Below are 17,503 nucleotides of genomic sequence, written 5' to 3'. Positions count from 1 at the left end.
AGAGCAAATTAGATACTTGAATATTAGTATGAACAAAGAAAAGAAAAGCGTTTCTCCTCCTTTGACTCCTCCACCCACATAAGTACCAATTCTCTGCAGCTGCCCTCTCTAAGTAGAGCTTTCCCCTTCACACAGGGCTGATTGTTGTCTTGTCATTCAGACCGTAGTATCAAAGAATCAGCAATTTTCCAGTTTGCTCAGGAGGGAAGGGGGCAGCCCCACAGAGGATTCGGTTTCATTGTTTGAATCTATCACATCAATCTTCTGACATACGTACAGGTGAGTGATGTAATAAACAACAGCCCAGCCTTCAATAGGAAATCCCTGAGAGGAGATGTAGTGATAGTCAATCTGGAAGCAGAAAATACAGTACGTTACTTCACAAGCTGCTCAGCAGCATCCCACCCGTGTCTATAAAACAGGTCTGCTTGGCGCACCACAGCAAGTTCCATTTTCCAACCAGTGCATACAAACTCAGCTCTGTTACATCTTTGAAAATACTCCCAAAGTGTTCTAGCTTTGTTTAGCCACAACGAGGTCATTTCTTTTTCCCGTATTTCCGAAGTGTTAGTGTATATATTCAACACAACCTATAACCGTGCCACACAGTCTACCTTGACTTGAGTAAGGCATTTGACACAGTCTCCCACAGCATCCTTGTAGCTAAACTGAGGGAGTACGGGCTGGATGAGCGGGTAGTGAGGTGGACTGTGAACTGGCTGAAGGGAAGAAGCCAGAGAGTCGTGGTCAATGGGGCAGAGTCCAGTTGGAGGCCTGTATCTAGTGCAGTGCCTCGGGGGGGCAGTACTTGGGCCTATATCATTCAATATATTCATCAATGATTTGGACAAGGAAATAGAGTGACTATCAGCAAGTTTGCTGATGACACGAATACACGAGGCCAGCCTCAGATGGACAAAACATTAGAATTCACAGAACTCATTCAATCCTCACATACGGTTTCTCACTTCAGGCCATGATTTCAATTGTACTGAAAGTCAGAATTTGCTGATGAAGATTGAATCACTCTCAAACAGCTGCAATTCAGTTCCTGTGCTTCAATACAAAAGGCATTTCTTTCTCCCTCCCATTCTCCCCCACTCCAAAGCAGATTTCTCTAACAACCTGCCCTGGATTCCATGTTTCTACTTCCTAAGGAAAACTTGGGGCAGACACATTATACATACCGCATGGAAGACTAAGGACAGAGATTTTGTGAAAGGGAGAGCTGCCATTAGCCAGTGAATCTTAAAGACGTCATTACTGGGAAGACAAAAAAAAAAAAGCATCAATTAAAAACCAGCAGTAAAAACTTCAGAATTTCTTAACCTACGACTTGATAACTGTAGAACAGTCTGAAACAACAATACTGATAGATATAGCTGTTTTCAACTATAAAGTGTATGTATTAGGCATACAATGTTGAGCCAGATTTGGAGTTTTAAGTGACTAAATCTGACTGTGAATTGGGCATTATAAAAGGAGGAATGAAAAATAAAAATCAAGCAAGGTAAGTCCATACTTCTTGCTGCTCCCAAACCAGCCTGCTCACCTGCGTTTACGAAGTATGTGGATCCACGCGGTCCCAGACAGGAAAAAGAAGATTGCCATGGAAATGTAAAGTTTTGGCAAAGGGATCTCACCCGCTGAGAGGTAGCTTTCAGGGTTCTTCTCCGTAATTTCTATCTAAATATTACAGGTATGTTATGTATACAGTTGAAAAAACGTTTTGTGAAAGCACTGACTTAATTACAGTTCACAATCAAATTTCCCCAGTTTAAAAGTTGCTTTTCTGAAGTGGTGACTGCTATGAGACTCCTAAAGAAAAAACTAAAAGCAGCTCTTCATCCTCAACAACCAACATTTGCAAGATTACACCCACAACAATAATTTCCTTGAAAAGCAGAAAAGGACAGAAGTTGCTTCCAGTGCTTCAGAAAGGCAAAATAATTTTTCCAAAGAATAGCTGTTCTATATATCAAAATTCAGAGTTTGCCCATATTTGATTCAGAGACAGCATCTAGAACCTTGCATAAACAAGCAGGTTTTTTTGCATAGTCCCAATTTTAGGTGTGGAGAGAGTCATACACAGCTGAAATGTGATTTTTTTGAGCACAGCAAAACACGAACAGCTGTTTTACCTCCCATCTCATTAAAGCATCTAGTCACAACTGTGTAGACTGAACCCAGCCCACACGCAGACTTCAGATTTTCAGACATTTCTTCAAAACTAGTATTTTATTTCTCCTGAATGTCATTGCTTCCTTCAGAAATGCCACTACAGAGATGAAACACGCAACTCTGAATCACTTCCCACCCCATATATACACTGCATGTTCGGCCTACAAGAATGGAAAGCTACACATTTCAGTCTAAGTGAATGAGTGAGTTGTATTTTACAAGCTATACTCACATCAAGACTAAATAGCTGCTGATCATTAGCCGGTCCTTTATCAGCAACACATTTATGGAAATATAGGCTGTAGAGACCTTCTTGGTTATCAGAGCTGATGTTAAAAAAGAACTGAAAAGAAGGAATAGGAAAGTCAGCATTCTTCTCATTCACAACAGGGTTGCCCTGGTAAGAAGCCATCTCCAGTGAGGCATGAAAATAGTCACTTAGGGTCAGCTGGTTCCTTTCAGCAAGTACACTGTTCTGAGGATACCAGCGTACCTGTGAGTTTTAACAGAATTCCAGATGCAAAAATCATTGCACCCATCTATGATAATGCACTCTGGTAACCTGAGACCTTTAGGTATCAGTGTTTAACTTAGTTCGCCACAGAGAAAAGATAATAAGAACTGTCATATATTTAACACAGCAAAGGATAAAATTTTAATCATGCTTGCCCTAAAGCCTAAGTAGCTATTTTCTTCCTCCCCCAATTATAAAAATTGGGATAGCTATGGAAATGAGATTTGTGTGACACAACAGAATTTAAAATGTGTTTGTCATAAGTGAACCCCAGTGTGCTGAAACAAAGCATTCATCCGGCTTCACAGAGAATATCTTCCCCTTAAGTGAGTCAGTCAGGTTACAGCTACTTGCTAGAATTCCACATGCACTAGTTGCATCTCTGTAAACTTCAATATGCTGAGGTTCACAGACTAAGATACTTTAGAAGAACTGCATCATACCAAAGACAGCTTGAAATAGCTCCTACACCTTATGAAGTAAGAGATTTTCAGCACTTAATGAGTGTGTACTCAAAAACTTACTGAGCGATCAGAGAGGCATCTATACCAGAGACACTGGGATTACAGCAGGGAGCAGCAGACCTTTCATAAAACAGTACAGCAAAGGAACTGCCTGCACACATTAAGACCAGAAACGGACAGACACCCTACCTGAAATGAAAACGTTCCTTTGTCATTGTGAATAGGATGTTCTTGCTCTATTATGTTCTGGGAAAAGAAAAGATACTTTTAGATTTTTTTAAAACAGGTAGCTACAGCATTTGGCTACATCATCCAGACAATCAAAACTGCATTCTGTATATTCACAGTAGAAGCTGAGAGCAACAGAAAATACTCTCCACTGTCTGTCCATGCTTTTATTAGAATATTCCCCCAGGTTCTTTCTGAAAGAGAACAGCACATAGTTTCTTACCTGTGAGGATGTTGTACTTCGTTTGGACCTCGCACCTAGAGATAAAAGTATTAATTGTACATTTAGAGTGTTTGCACTTACACATCCTCATAGAGTACCACCTTTTGCACACTACCAATCCCCTCCTCAAATCTTCCTACACTTGTCTGCGTGGCAGTTCCCTAGATAATCATTAACAGAGATTCTTTCTCAGTCCCTCGTTGCTCTCCCAGGACTCTTGTTACAAGTAACATTCATTCCAAACGCATCCTCAAATGCCAGGACAGGCTTATCTGCTATTACGCACAGACAACACACCAAACACACACAGACATGAGCTGCCAAGTCCATATCTTTCTAATTCAGGAAACTAAAATTGACAGGAGACTTCTAGAGAGCAGCATGTCAAACTCACACTTTCACTCCACTCCTATAAGCAGCTTTTCAAACAAAGTCATCGCATTCTACCAGGAAGCAAAAGTTCAAAACTGATGCTTTGCTTTCAGCTCCTGCACCTCAGTGCAGTGTCAATGTGGATGCTATGCTTCTGAACGCAGGAAAACGCAAAACTAGAGCTGTCAGATCAATTATCTTCAGTGCTATACAGCTTCAGCTCTTGACTTGTTGGAACAACTACGCAAAATTCTCAACAATATCAAAGCTTGTGAACGTGACTGCCCAAGACAGACTCAGACTGCTAAGCAGTCTGATCTGAAGTCTAAACTCTTCCACGAAGGGATCACATGAACTGTAGCCTATGAGCTAATCCCATCAGAGCTGAGATTACAAAATGGTTTTGTCTGCTGGACTGGAAGCCAGACAAAGATCTGGGCCTCCTTGAAAGATTACTGGGATGTTTACTTCTCCATCCCCATGGCTTCTAAGTGACAGACTAGATTTCAATACATACATAGATACATACATACAAACACATACAAATGCTGGTTGGAAAGGACTGGTGAAGGTATTTAATCCAACTTCCAACAAGGAACTAGCAGCGAGAGCACATATAGGTCAGGTTTAGCAGGCTTACCTTCGCTGTCTCTATTTTGGTCGGTCTTTTCAGGAGTTTTACCAGAATCGCTGCTCTGTTCAGAAGTTTTTAGTGGCTTGGTATTTAAGGCAGTAACATTTTCCTCAGACACAAATGAAATTTTAGGTAAAGAATCAGCTTCTGCAGAGAACCGTACTTTCACACTAAATAAGCAAAGAGAAAAAAGCAAATAAACATTAATAAAGAGGCTGTCATAGCCTACATATACCAAATAAAATCAACTTGTCTTGACCTTTTTTTTAACCATAGAGAACAGGCAAGCACCAGATCTTAACTTTCAGCAGCCTCGCACTGAACTGATCACTGTGGGGCAGTTTATATGTCCACATCAAATACAAGAACAGCTGAAGAAAAATAAGTTTATTCAGTTTTGGTAACCAGGGTCTCATTAGACATGTTTCCACATAGTTTCTCTTGCAAAAAAAAGCAATACAGTCTTGAAGGTACTTCCATAAACTAGATAATTCAAAACAATAGAACAGCAAATTCAGTGCAAGAGCTGCAAAAGTGACCCAAGACTTCAAGTTCATGCTTTCAGCACAATTAAGGGATCATTCTTTGCCCAATGACCCCATATCTCTCCAACACACAGCAGGAATTCTTGGACCATTCTATACTGCAGGGTTTTTCTTCTTTCACTCTCACCTTCCCTCAACTCGGATATAACCTATTAAAAATAAATTACATGCACAGCAGTTTTCCAAGCCCTTACAGAAATTTCACAAGTGTTATATTAGCTTCAACTACAGGAATAACTTTAAAACATAGCGTACACTATTTACTCACACTGCAGCTGTGAGGTCCAGACGTAAGATTACAACCGAAACATCTTTCTCTGGTTCCTTATTCAAGATACAATAATCTACTTCTTCATCCTGGTAAGGTAAGCAAAACATCTTTGAAGTGTGCTCCTGTTTATAAGAAATGGGACATGTCGCCTTCACTAGGTAGAGGTTACTATTCTTAGTCCAGCAAGTTGTAAAAACTGAATTATCCTTAACAAGCCACATCTAAAGGCCAGCCTCCCTGCCCCCCCTCCTTTTTTGCACTTCTTCCAACCATTCCTGGATTGAAGCAGGCTATGGGGTGCCCGCAGCTTAGGAAAGGAAGTTTACATCTCTTACACTTACCAGGTAAGTGGAGAATCCATCATTCCTTGTTCGATCCAAACTGAATCCCACCTACGAGACAATCAAAAAGAATGTCAAATTAAACCACGTGCCCCCAGTATCAAAAGCCAAACCACTGCAATAGTCATACTGCTCTCTAAATAAATTAACTTATGTTTAAGGCAGAATCCAGGTATTCTCACTTATTTATTAAACAGAAAAAAAAATTCAAATATAATAAGCTTGCTGCTTCATCCACATCCACCTAGAATAAAATATATACTGATTCAAGGCCAAACTAATGTGGAATGCCTTCTGAACACAGGTTTTCTAAGCAGTCCTCTGGTTAGAATTTAACCCTGTCACTGGGCTCATGGTCACTTACTGATACGCTTTCCTTGCCGTCAGGGCCCACAGGTGGCTTCAATGAAAGGTTGCTGACATTGACTTTCATGAAACCATTCTTGAAGAAGCCAAAAGTATTCAGGTGCACCTTCTGCCTCACATCATCCTGTAAGAAAGGAAAGTTTATAAATCACATACACAGTCATCTGCAGCAGCAAAGAAGAAGCGGGGGGACAGACACTGACACTGAAATATTCATGCAAAACATGTACCTGATCATACAAAGAGCAATTTTTTAGGATACCTCCAGATATAACCAATTATTTCACTGGAATTGACCAACTTTCCCAATAACCTGAACAGCAAGAACTTTAAATAAATGTGTCTTCGCTAATTACCTGGCTATACTACCGAGGAATACGCAAGAAAAGAGTCTGGAAGAAACTGAATATCTGGCATCACTGATTAAACAAGATATTGATACCAAAAATAGACTGTAGACAAATGAAGATAACTCTTGTTTGAACACTAGCTGCTGTCATTGCAACAGACGGAAGAAGTAATTGCCCATAGTGATCTTGTCTACTGAGAGCTGGGTTTGGCCAAGTGTTTAACAGGTAGCACAGTGTATTGTCATCCCATCAGAGCTTCTGTGTTAGGCTGGGTCCCTGCTTGGATAAACACACACTGGGAAATTATGGGTATTGTATACATGAGAAAATGTCTTACATAGTCCCAGTCCTTCAAATTGTTTTTTGCAAGGCCTTGTGTCTTATAAGTAGGATAAACACCAAACACTGGCTATGTGAGTTCAAACAGCATCACTTGGGTTAGTTTCTCTAACAGGAAAATTCCAATACCCTCCTCAACTCCCAGCCTTGGTTGCAGAACAATTTACTTCCTCAGCCTGGCAAGGAAACTGTAGAAATCCATCCCTTGCTCAGCTGATAAAGGTTCAAGTACAGTAACCACTTTTTAAAAATACTGAGGTCATGAAGAACCTCACATGAAAAGCAGTAAACATTACACACAGCTGCCACATCAGATGGGAAAGGTCACATCCCTGTTACTTTGCATTCATAAATCAATAAATAGGTATGCAGTTGGACTCTAAATGCAACTGGATCATTAATTGGAAGAAAAGCAGAAACAGAGCAACAAAAAAATTAAAAAGCAAGTTTAAAATGTGATTTAAAGCACTTTTACAAGTTGTCATGAAAAAAAATATACCTTCTTCCTCCTGTTTCTTTTAGGAAAAGGTAACCAGATCACAGAATACTCTAAGCAGAGCAGCCAGCTGCTGAAGGCAACCAAACTGTTCCAGACAGAGTACTGGAACACTGAGCTAAGAATTGTAGAAGTACACTAAGTTCTCCTCCTTCCTTTACTCCCAGTATCAATTTTGACAGCTCCACATAAAACATTCCTGACACATATATATCACTCACTGTAAGAGCAGGACGTTAATCCTGACACAGCTAACCTGTAATCCAGCTGGAATGAGATCATCCTAATAGAATCAAGTTAACCTGGCAAATAACCAGCTGGTTGCCTTAATGCTCAGAAGGGGAAAAAACAGCTAGTGACACACAGCTCCCAGCAGATGCTTTGTTCAGAGTATTACAGCTGGGCTGTGTTCGGGTTCTAGGTCACTTAACATGCTTGAACAAGAGCCCATCTGGTTCATTTAACACTGCTTTCAGAGTAGTTTCCCAGTCAGAACAGAAGATTAATACCAGCTCTTTGCAGAACGCATCATGTGTATTTTAACCACATCTGGACAGATGAGCACTAGTCTGGGTGACTGGGTAGAGGGGAATATGGGAGGGACACAGTGTCATCCAGCTACAAGGTGTTTTGCACCTTAAACAGGACCAGAGACGGTCCTGCTTGATTCAGAGGACTTGCAAAAGCTATTCCGTTCAATTTATTTACTCTGTCAGTTCACTAATATGCTCCCCACCAACAAGAGATAATTAATATTTAACACTTTCCTCCTTGATTTTATCTCAGCTTTGAGTGCTTAGACTTTACAGATTTAGATCACAAATCCTTCAGCTTTACATGATCCCACAGTCACCAGTCGCCACCAAGCAACAGCGCGACCGCCGAGAGCATCTGCTGCTCCACACATTGGCAGCTTAAAGCTACTGGCTTCTGAATAATTGTCTCACCTTTCACAGGAGGTTTAACAGGTTGGAAGAATCAAGCTTTTATTTATAAAACCACTCAACTGGCAACTTCAGAAATATTAATTCATAAGCTTACAACAAAGGAGTGAACCCTTAAGCATCTGAGCTGTTAGCATACACATTATTTTCATTTATGCAGGATGCACGTAAGGTTAAGCCAGCCCCACTGAGAAGGGAGGATCCGGGACTCATCACTAACAGGTTCCAGTCACACCTATACAGTAAGTCCTCAGCTCATTTCCATTAAAATCTTCCCCCCTTCTTCCACTTCTTTAGGATAAAAATTGACAATGGAAATTTCATCAGAGAGTGCCTGCCCTTACACAGAAGGAATTTTATGTATGTGAGATTAATAGCAAGACTTATAATTTGTGTAAGATTAAATGAATTATTGTGAAAGGTATTTTAAACTTGAGCAATTGAAGCCTGAGACCTACAAACATTAAATGGCCACAAGTATTTACAAATGAACGGGACGAAACATCAATCTTGACCATATCATAGGGGAAATACGGGAGGTCTTACTTCCCTTTGGAAGTCAGTTAATTGGAAAGATAAGTCACTGTAGTCAGAAACTAACACCACAGCTGCTACACAGTGTTGTCAGTTGGATGGTTCAGCTATTCCCTGAAATTAATCTTAACTATGTGTCTGACAAACACCTCGTTCAGACCAACCTCCTCATTCTCAGAGACAGTGTGCCATGGCATTATGCAAGACATAAGGCTTCAATATTATAGCATTCAACTGTTGAGACAAAAGAGGTCTTATTTTTGGTCAAGAGAAATATTCCAACTACAAGCTACTTCTGGAAACCTCTGAAAATTGTTTCCATCTTTTTTCTGTAACAATTCAAACATTTTTTTTTCCAACTCAGAAGAAATAAATCATTTCATATCCTTTTATAAAGATTAAAAAAAAAAGTTATTTTCAGAACAGGAAACCACTCGAACTGTGGCTTGCTTTTCTGACAACAAAAAAAGCTTCACCGTAGCACCCTAATTACAAAGATATAAGAATGAGGCTATTCTAACTTAAGCAATAACATCTTGTTTGAGGAAACCCAACACCAAACACTCACACAAAGCTGTGGCCTTTAGCTTGGCACAGTGTCAAAGCACATGGACAAACAAGGAGCCAACAGCAAGAACGTTTGAAGGGAGATTTCCCTGTGAAAGGGTACAGTTGTTAAAGCCCAATATTTACATAAATGCTGTAATGCAGCAGATTAAGTAGAAAGGGAGAGACTGTGCGCCTGCAATAAAGCTCGTGTTTATACAGGAAGACGAAGGCATTAACACGCTTCTACTTTCCACAGTGCTTGCTTGCAACTCACATAAAATACCTATAAACCAAAAATCATACACCACTCTGACTGCACAAATCAGCAAACACAGCTTAGTAATTGATCCAGGTGTGTTTAGGAGACACCCAAACAGGACCCAGAAGCTGTAATGTTTGCTGCTGAGAACATTTGCTTGAGGCCACTTGGGAAGTTTTCTATGTAAAAGTATCACCCCAGGAGAAATTCTTCCAGCACTCCGCTGTTGGTCACAAACTCCTCAAAACAATAATGTAACCAGCACAAACCTCCTAATTTGTTGCCTCAGAGAAAAGTTTACTTATTCTGAAACAAAACAATAGTCATGTGGTTGCATATTAAATACCTACAGTGTGCAAATACCTACAGTGTGCAAATACCTACAGTGTGCAAATACCTACAGTGTGCAAATACCTACAGTGTGCAAATACCTACAGTGTGCAAATACCTACAGTGTGCAAATACCTACAGTGTGCAAATACCTACAGTGTGCAAATACCTACAGTGTGCAAATACCTACAGTGTGCAAATACCTACAGTGTGCAAATACCTACAGTGTGCAAATACCTACAGTGTGCAAATACCTACAGTGTGCAAATACCTACAGTGTGCAAATACCTACAGTGTGCAAATACCTACAGTGTGCAAATACCTACAGTGTGCAAATACCTACAGTGTACAGTCCTCTGGCATTCACTGTCTCCCAAAGGCTCCTGCAAAGTTCTGGCAACTTGTCCCTAAACTGATGCAAGAACACAGTAATGCTGGCCCCAGCCATATACCGCTTTATTAACTCCTTCCAATGTTTCTATTAGCAAAAAGCTGCAAGTGGTTGACAATAAGAACAACATTAATTACCTCATCCTGAAGATTTACAGAGCGTTTATTGAACTACACAGAAGCCCTTAAAAAGCACCACCCCAAAAGCACAGTTCCTGTGCCCTATAACCATTGTGCAGCTTTTCATTAAAACACAAGAGCCAGCAGCACTGTGGAGCTGCAGATCTCCACCACAATCTGCACCGTTTCCCATCAACAATCTCAAATAACTGGGGTTTTTTCCACATACAGGCACAGGACAACACAACACACTTTCAAGCCACAACCAGAAGCCTATTAAAACAGAGAGCTGTGAGCATCGATATTGGTCGCTACCTCCACTAGTCACTCGACTAGTACAAAGAAACTATCTCTAGAAAGCTAATAAGAGCCATACAGAGTCAAGTGACTCATGATCAGGACAAGAAGACCACTCCAGAATGCAGGTTAAGAGGAAAAAACACCACCAAATCCACTTCAGAACCCCCCCTATCCCACATTCAGCCATCCCTTAGCGCACAGAGCTTTGTGCGTCGCTCTTAACAGGACGTGAAGCATTTGCACATTCAAACCACTGCAGTTCTGGGGCCCTTTCACGCACTTTCCCCACAACTAAAGAAACAGATGGACAAAATGCAAGGATAGGGCTAAAGGGACACGGAGCGAACACAGCAAAAGGAGAACACCGGGAGGCCCAGGCAGGCAGAAACCTAGAAAGCTGCGAAGAGGGAAAAACGCTGGGGGAGGCAGGACACGAAACCGGAGACGCGGGGACCCCGGCCCAGGGGAGCTGACCAGGCCCCGGCCGCCTCACCGCTCCCTCAGCCGCCCCACAGGGAGCACAGCGCGGCCGGGGTCGAACCCATGAAGACGGGGGCGGCGCAGACCTTACTTTGAGAGTGAGGTGATGGACGCGGGCACCGGCCGGGCCCGCCCAGAGCAGCCCCAGCCCCAGCACAAGCGCGGCCCGAGCCAGCACTTCCCCAGCGCCGCGGGCCGCCATGTTTATTCCAGCATCAGCATCCTCTTCCCGCGGCACTTCCGGGGTCAAGGGGCGGCGGGGCCACGTGACCGCGGCGGGGCGGGGCCTTTCCTCCTGTCACAGCCTCTCGTCGCCTGTCAGCGCGGTTTGTCACCCGGCGCTGGGGTGTTGTGGCTTCTCAGCCCTTTTCTCTCACTCTAGGGCCCTTCTGGGCTCTGCCGCGCTGTCCCCGGGTTGGCCCTGGGGCAGCTCCCTCCTCGCTCGAGGCACCAGTGTAGGGGAAAGGTACCTGGGGGTTCTGGGGACAGCAGGGTGACCATGAGCCAGCACTGGGCCCTTGTGGCCAGGAAGGTCAATGGTACCTGGGGTGGGTTAGAAGGGGGTGGTCAGTAGGTCAGAGAGGTTCTCCTGCCCCTCTGCTCTGCCCTGGGGAGACCACACCTGGAATATTGTGTCCAGTTGTGGCCCCTCAGTTCCAGCAGGACAGGGAACTGCTGCAGAGAGTCCAGCGCAGGGCAACAAAGATGCTGAAGGGAGTGGAGCATCTCCCGTGTGAGGAAAGGCTGAGGGAGCTGGGGCTCTGGAGCTGGACAAGAGGACACTGAGGGGTGACTCATTAATGTTTACAGATATCTAAAGGGTGAGTGTCAGGAGGATGGAGCCAGGCTCTTCTCAGTGACAACCAGTGATAGCACAAGGGTTAATGGGTTCAAACTGGAACACAGAAGGTTCCATTTAAATTTGAGAAGAAACTTCTTCTCAGTGAGGGTGTCAGAGCCTGGCCCAGGCTGCCCAGAGGGGTTGTGGAGTCTCCTTCTGTGCAGACATTCCAACCCGCCTGGACACCTTCCTGTGTAACCTCATCTGGGTGTTCCTGCTCCATGGGGGATTGCACTGGGTGAGCTTTCCAGGTCCCTTCCAATCCCTGACATTGTGTGATTCTGTAACCCCCGGAGCCTTCTCAAGAACATCCCATGTGGAGGCACTCAGGAAGGCCCTGGTTTGGGGTGAGGAGCCACGGAGCTGCTTTATTTTATCAAGATTATGTGGAATGCCCCATCTTTGTACAAAGGTGATTCAGATGTTATTGTATGTTATCTCTTAACAGCTTGTCTTCCTCCTTTTTCTTTTATACTCTTAGGTAATAAAATAAACACGTAATCTCACCATCAGCCAAAGAAACCTGGACTGGCACCAGCAAGATATCTAGAAGAATGAAAAAAAACAAGCTTGTGTTTTCCTAGCAGGATCCTTTCCCTGGGCAGTTCCTGGAAGGTGCCGCTAGATGTCCTGTCAGCATCGCTGCAACAGGCTGAACCCTCAGGCCAAACCTTAAATGAGGGGCCAGGGACAGAGCGTGTGGGTGGAGACCAGAGGTGAGACTGGTCAGGGCCGTTAAGGTTTATCAGGTCTTAATCAGGCCATAATTAGGCCACTCTGAGCCCTGATAAGGCATTTAAAGAGACCCAAGGTTCCCTGCTGTGCATGTAGTGTTGGAACAGCAGAAAGGAAACAGCTGTGATGATGATGATGGCCCCAGGGAAAGGTGTGTCCTCTTCCTTTCCCTGTGCTGTTTTGGTCCCAGTGTATGAGAGGTTACAAGCAACATCTCTGTTCCTTGTTTGGGTATGGGTGATCTGTGTAGAATTATAAAACTAAAAGGGAAGCAGCTGCAAGGGTGATAACTCCAGGGGGGAAAGGTGGGTCTTTTTCCTTTGGTGGGTCCTTTATGTCCTGGAAGCTAGAAAGGCTCGTATGTGTTTTGGAAGTTGTGAGTTTTCTTGCTTTGCGTAAGTAAACAAACCCGGAGAAAAAGATCTAGATTGAACTGTAGTTCGGGGATTTGTCTTCCTTAAATACTTTCTGAATCACTTAGCAGCTAATCTGGCTGCTTTCAAGTGGGACTGGGGTTTCCTAAACAAAGTCCTGGTGTTCTGGAAATGGAATTACTTCCACTTTGGTGCTTAATCTGCTTCTGGGAGTGCTCTGCATCATAACAGGAGAGGTAAACACAGAATTTACAGGAAAAGGACCACAACTAGATAACAGATCTGTGTGGTTTTGTTCTTAGTGCAACTGAGGGAAAACTCCCACCAGCTTCTGTATTGCTCAGATTTAGATTATGTGAATTCTGTAGTGAAGTGATAGATAATGTAATTTCTAAGCGTCGTTTGGAATTATTCTTTTGAGGCTGGGACCTACTGAGCTTTCCAGCATTCTACTTCAGCATAAAGGGCTCTTAATGCTCCTATCATTGCTAATTACATTAGTAATTAGCGACCAGCCAAGCTGCAGGCCCTGCTGTTTTGGGCACTGTACAACTGAAAGTAATAAAGTAAGTGGCAGTGCCTGTTGTGGCAAGTTTCAGGGTAAATAGTAAAGACAAAGAGAGGAAAAAGTGCCCTTCCAGAAATATCAGGAATTATTTTTATTGAATGTTTATTTTGAACCTCTGTCCACACAAACTTTAATAACTTTTCATAGGTTTTGGCACGGTTGGTTTTAATGCACTGTCATAGTACAAAACTTGCCTTTCTGGTCTTTATCTTTCTGGAACTGGTTGAGCATTTCTATCTCTCAGAGCAGACAGGTTTCCCTGTCCGTGCTGGTGTAACAGGTTTGCCTTGTTCCCCTCCCAGCTCTTTGTGCAAAAGGAAATTCCACAGCAAATTTACCTCAGATGATACTACTTTGTTTGCTCTCTGTACATTCTTTTTACTCAAACATTTATGGATTTAGCTCTCAAAAAGTCGTGATGCAAGCGTGTTGTCTGTTTTTGCTATGTGTTGTGGATGGACGTGGGTCTCAGGACAGTGTCTTTGCTGCCCCTTCCCTGAGAATCTGTGGAAGCACAAACCTTTGAAACATTGTGGTTGTGCTTTAGGCAGCATGGCAGGCTCAGATATTTAAATATGTTGGCAGCAGCGAGGAGAAGTATTCTGTAAAATGAGCTCAACAGTGTGTCTTTTCATTGTTATGAAGCCAGTCCTTAAAAGTAGTAAGTTTTAATGATAAACAAGTGTTGCCTGTTCCCTGACTCCCTTCAGTCAGCTGTGTGAGGAGCTGCATTCTACTCTTACCTTCAAATCCATTGCACGACGATAAAAATAAATATAACTCAGTTATTAACATAACACACTTGTCTTCATTGTTGTTCTGAATGTTGGAATTGCTTAATAAGTTTTTTTTTTCTTGTCTTTTCTCGTGTAGGGTAATGAAGTCAAGTGTCAATGAAAGAAGTGCATTAATCTAAAGGAGATAATGCTTATAGGAGCTGGTCATTTTTTATCTCTGACATCAAAAGGATCCACACCCTCTATAAGCAGATACCTTTCTCCTCCGGTGAATAATACGCTTCCCTTTTATTTTCCACCACGCAAATCTTTCATTAATAGATGCAGCAATAAATATAAGCTCTTTTTACGTTTCTTGTAGCTGAAAAACAGAAATGTAAAATCAGATTAGGTGACAGAGATCCAATAAATGCTGTTACAGAGGGATTCAAGCACAAAATAAATCTTATTTCTCTGCCGAGGAGATGGGCCATTTTCTGCAAGGCCTGCATGATTACTATAATAACCCACATTTATGCAAAGGCAGATAATTTAGTTATTTTTCTGCTTGCTCGTTTAGTAAATGTTCCCAGATTTAGGTTGGTTTGGGGGGGGGGGTGGGGGTGGGTGGGTGTGTATATATATATATATATATATATATTTGAGTAGCTGAGTTTGAGAAAGTCAGCCCCTGCAGTCGTTAGAAGGGTGTGGGTTTCCTTCTTCACTAGGGTGGTTGCCCCCTTCTTAAGTGGCCAAAATGGGCACACCTGTTTAAAAAAGCAGCTCCACCTGGCTCGGGGAGCGAGCGCTGAGAACCGGGGACAAGACACCTGAGCGCGGGCGGGGCCGGGATCACCGACCACCACAGCCGCCCTGCGGCCGGGGAGCGCCCCCTTCACCTAGCCGGCTGCTGCCACCGGCCTATGAGTTCACAGCGGGGCGGGCTGAGAGCTGCTGAACCGAGCGGCACCGGAGACACGCTGGTCCGGACACTGCCCTCGCTTCCACTGCCCGCGGGGTCCGGGGTCCGGCTGAGCGGCGACGGCGCATGCGCAGTACCAGCCTCACACCGCCCCCCCCGCCCCGAGCCGCGCCTGCGCAGTGCCGCCCAGGAGCTGTCAAGCGCTCCCCCCGCCCGCTCCGCCACCGCCTCCCCGCGCGGCGCCGCTCGGGCCATTTTGCGGCGCGATGAGGCGGGAGCGGCGGTGAAGCAGCAGCGCCCGGCCCCGTCCCGCTCCTCTCCGTATCCTCCCGCCTCGCCCTGCCGGGGCCCGGCCCTCCGTGAGCGGAGAGCTGAAGGGGAAGAGGAGCCTCAGCCAAAGAACAGAGAGACCCCAAGCGTCCCCCGCCCGCCCCTCAGCGCCGGCCCTCGGCGGCGCGGCGGAGCCATGAGTTGGGGCACGGAGCTGTGGGTGAGTGACTGAGGAGGGAACAGGGGAGGGAGCGGGGCCGCCGTTGCGGCCGTTACCGCGGAGCGCCGCGCCCGCCCCGTGTCATAACGGTCCGTGCGGAGGGGCCGGGGCCGGTGCGGGGCGGGAGACCGGGCGGGGCGGCCGGGGCTGGGCTGTGAGGGCACCGCGGGGGTCTGCCCGGGGGCCGCTCTCTCCGGGAGGTCACCCCTTTCTAGAAACTTTTCCGTGTAGCCTCCGCAGGGAAACCCCAGAGAAGACTTGTTAGTTTTCTATAATTATTATTAATTGATTTATTTATTGTTTTTTTTTTTTAAAAAAAGCTCCACAGCACAAAAAGCGCCCGCGGTTGTGGAGCGGAGCGGGTTTGTGTGGCTCCGGCAAGAGGCTGCTCCGAGCTGGATTTATATCCAAGGGGGTCCAATTTCAGGAGAGGGAGCTGCAGGGGAGAAAAGCCAGATGATAAAATGTCCCTTAGCTGCTGTTGAAGGCTTTTCTCTCCACGCTTGTTTCGAAGAATGGAGGTTTTTAGTTAGAGTTTTCTGTGTGTAAATATGTACGTTTTACTGGTGGGGTGGTTTTCGGTGTATAAAGCTCCTTGATTGTTTTTGAAGTGAACATGGAAAGTATAAACGCATTTGGTTTAACGCTGAAGCGTAACTGGAAAATATCGAAGTGCTAAAAGGAACGAAAAGTGGGTGATAGCGATTGGAAATGGTCCCTTGCTAATCGGAAAAAATAGGGTAGGCAGATAAAACAAGCCTTGAAAGGCGAAATATACATATTCACTCACAAAGAGGACATGATGCAGCCATGTTTGGCAGCATGATGGTGGAGCATGGAGCAGAACCTGCTCCTGAGGGTTGGGAGACTGGACAGGACGCTGTGCAAGTTCAGTGGTGGGACATGAGGAATCTGGAGACAAATGTGTGCTCGGGAGGGGGTGGAAGAGGGAAACGGAAATGGTGTTTTGAATGGAGAAGTCAAGAAATGAGTGGCAGAGGGTCATCTGGATTGCAGAGCACTGCAGGGTTTCGCTCCTGGACTCGGCTGTTTGTGGCTAGTAACCAGCACAAGCTAAGATGTAAACGCATCGAAGCTTTTAAACTCTCTCTGTATAGAAATAGTTGTTTTAAATGTGCCAGTTGCTGCATTTACTGGGTGCATTTACTGCTCTGTTCTGGCAGACGGTTAAGCAAGCATCCCATTTTGCTGTGACATTGTAGTCACGTTATAGCTGGATCTGGTTAGAACTAGACAGTAAATTAGGAAGCAGATGCTTACTGAGAGGTTACACGGTATGTTTGTATATTCCCAATATACAAGAGGTGATACATACTGATGAAATATTGTAGTGATGTTCTATTGATTCATCAGTATATAAACAGCTCTGCTGCATAGGTGTGTATATGAGAAAATCTGCAGTTGCTTCTTTTTCTGCATCTTTGATGCATTGGGGGAACATGAAGTAGTTTGGGTGGAATTAAGCAAGAGACAATGGAACAGTTTTGAGACAGGAAAATAATTTCTGAATTCTCAAAATGGACTTAGTTATTGCATTCTTAAATGTGTGCAAGGGATACTGAGATGTTTCTGCACAAGAACAGTAGCAGTAGTGTTTATCGAT

General features: G+C 44.2%; 2 protein-coding genes and 1 long non-coding RNA gene across 11 annotated transcripts in view; 2 read left to right on the top strand and 1 right to left on the bottom strand.

Annotated features, from left to right (window-relative positions):
- The window catches only part of GPR107 (G protein-coupled receptor 107), a gene marked incomplete at both ends in the record, with an annotated part of 36,591 nt that extends 25,141 nt beyond the window's left edge, over positions 1-11,450 (bottom strand). For 3 of the 4 annotated variants that reach the window (XR_013923001.1, XM_080355818.1, XM_080355819.1), the window contains 11 exons: positions 278-351; positions 1,188-1,263; positions 1,553-1,686; positions 2,414-2,524; positions 3,349-3,405; positions 3,611-3,645; positions 4,623-4,786; positions 5,430-5,518; positions 5,774-5,824; positions 6,138-6,263; positions 11,322-11,432. Coding sequence is in view for 3 of the 4 variants with exons in the window: in XM_080355818.1 (XP_080211944.1) it covers positions 278-351; positions 1,188-1,263; positions 1,553-1,686; positions 2,414-2,524; positions 3,349-3,405; positions 3,611-3,645; positions 4,623-4,786; positions 5,430-5,518; positions 5,774-5,824; positions 6,138-6,263; positions 11,322-11,432 (1,028 nt within the window). Of the gene's footprint in view, positions 1-277; positions 352-1,187; positions 1,264-1,552; positions 1,687-2,413; positions 2,525-3,348; positions 3,406-3,610; positions 3,646-4,622; positions 4,787-5,429; positions 5,519-5,773; positions 5,825-6,137; positions 6,264-11,321 lie in introns of all 4 variants that reach the window. The other variant, XM_080355820.1, reaches the window with a different exon arrangement.
- Positions 11,451-11,534: 84 nt separating this feature from the next.
- LOC308047585 lies at positions 11,535-15,254 on the top strand. Of its 2 annotated transcripts, XR_013923039.1 has the most exons (4): positions 11,535-11,696; positions 12,553-12,787; positions 14,622-14,753; positions 15,196-15,254. It is a non-coding gene; the product is annotated as an uncharacterized lncRNA (long non-coding RNA). The 2 variants fall into 2 exon arrangements; XR_013923040.1 differs by lacking the exon at positions 15,196-15,254 and having other exon boundaries at positions 14,622-14,938.
- A 388-nt stretch (positions 15,255-15,642) lies between these two features.
- The window catches only part of FNBP1 (formin binding protein 1), a gene marked incomplete at its 3' end in the record, with an annotated part of 80,573 nt that continues 78,712 nt past the window's right edge, over positions 15,643-17,503 (top strand). For all 5 annotated transcript variants that reach the window (XM_080356111.1, XM_080356112.1, XM_080356113.1 and 2 more), the window contains exon 1: positions 15,643-15,879. In XM_080356111.1, the coding sequence (XP_080212237.1) occupies positions 15,856-15,879 (24 nt within the window). In that variant the 5' untranslated portion in view covers positions 15,643-15,855. The remainder of the gene's footprint in view (positions 15,880-17,503) is intronic.

The sequence above is a fragment of the Nesoenas mayeri genome, assembly GCF_963082525.1.
Source record: "Nesoenas mayeri genome assembly, chromosome: 18".
Lineage (NCBI taxonomy): Eukaryota > Metazoa > Chordata > Aves > Columbiformes > Columbidae > Nesoenas > Nesoenas mayeri.
The sequence above is the reverse complement of the archived record's forward strand: the minus strand, read 5'-3'. Positions and strand labels throughout refer to the sequence as shown.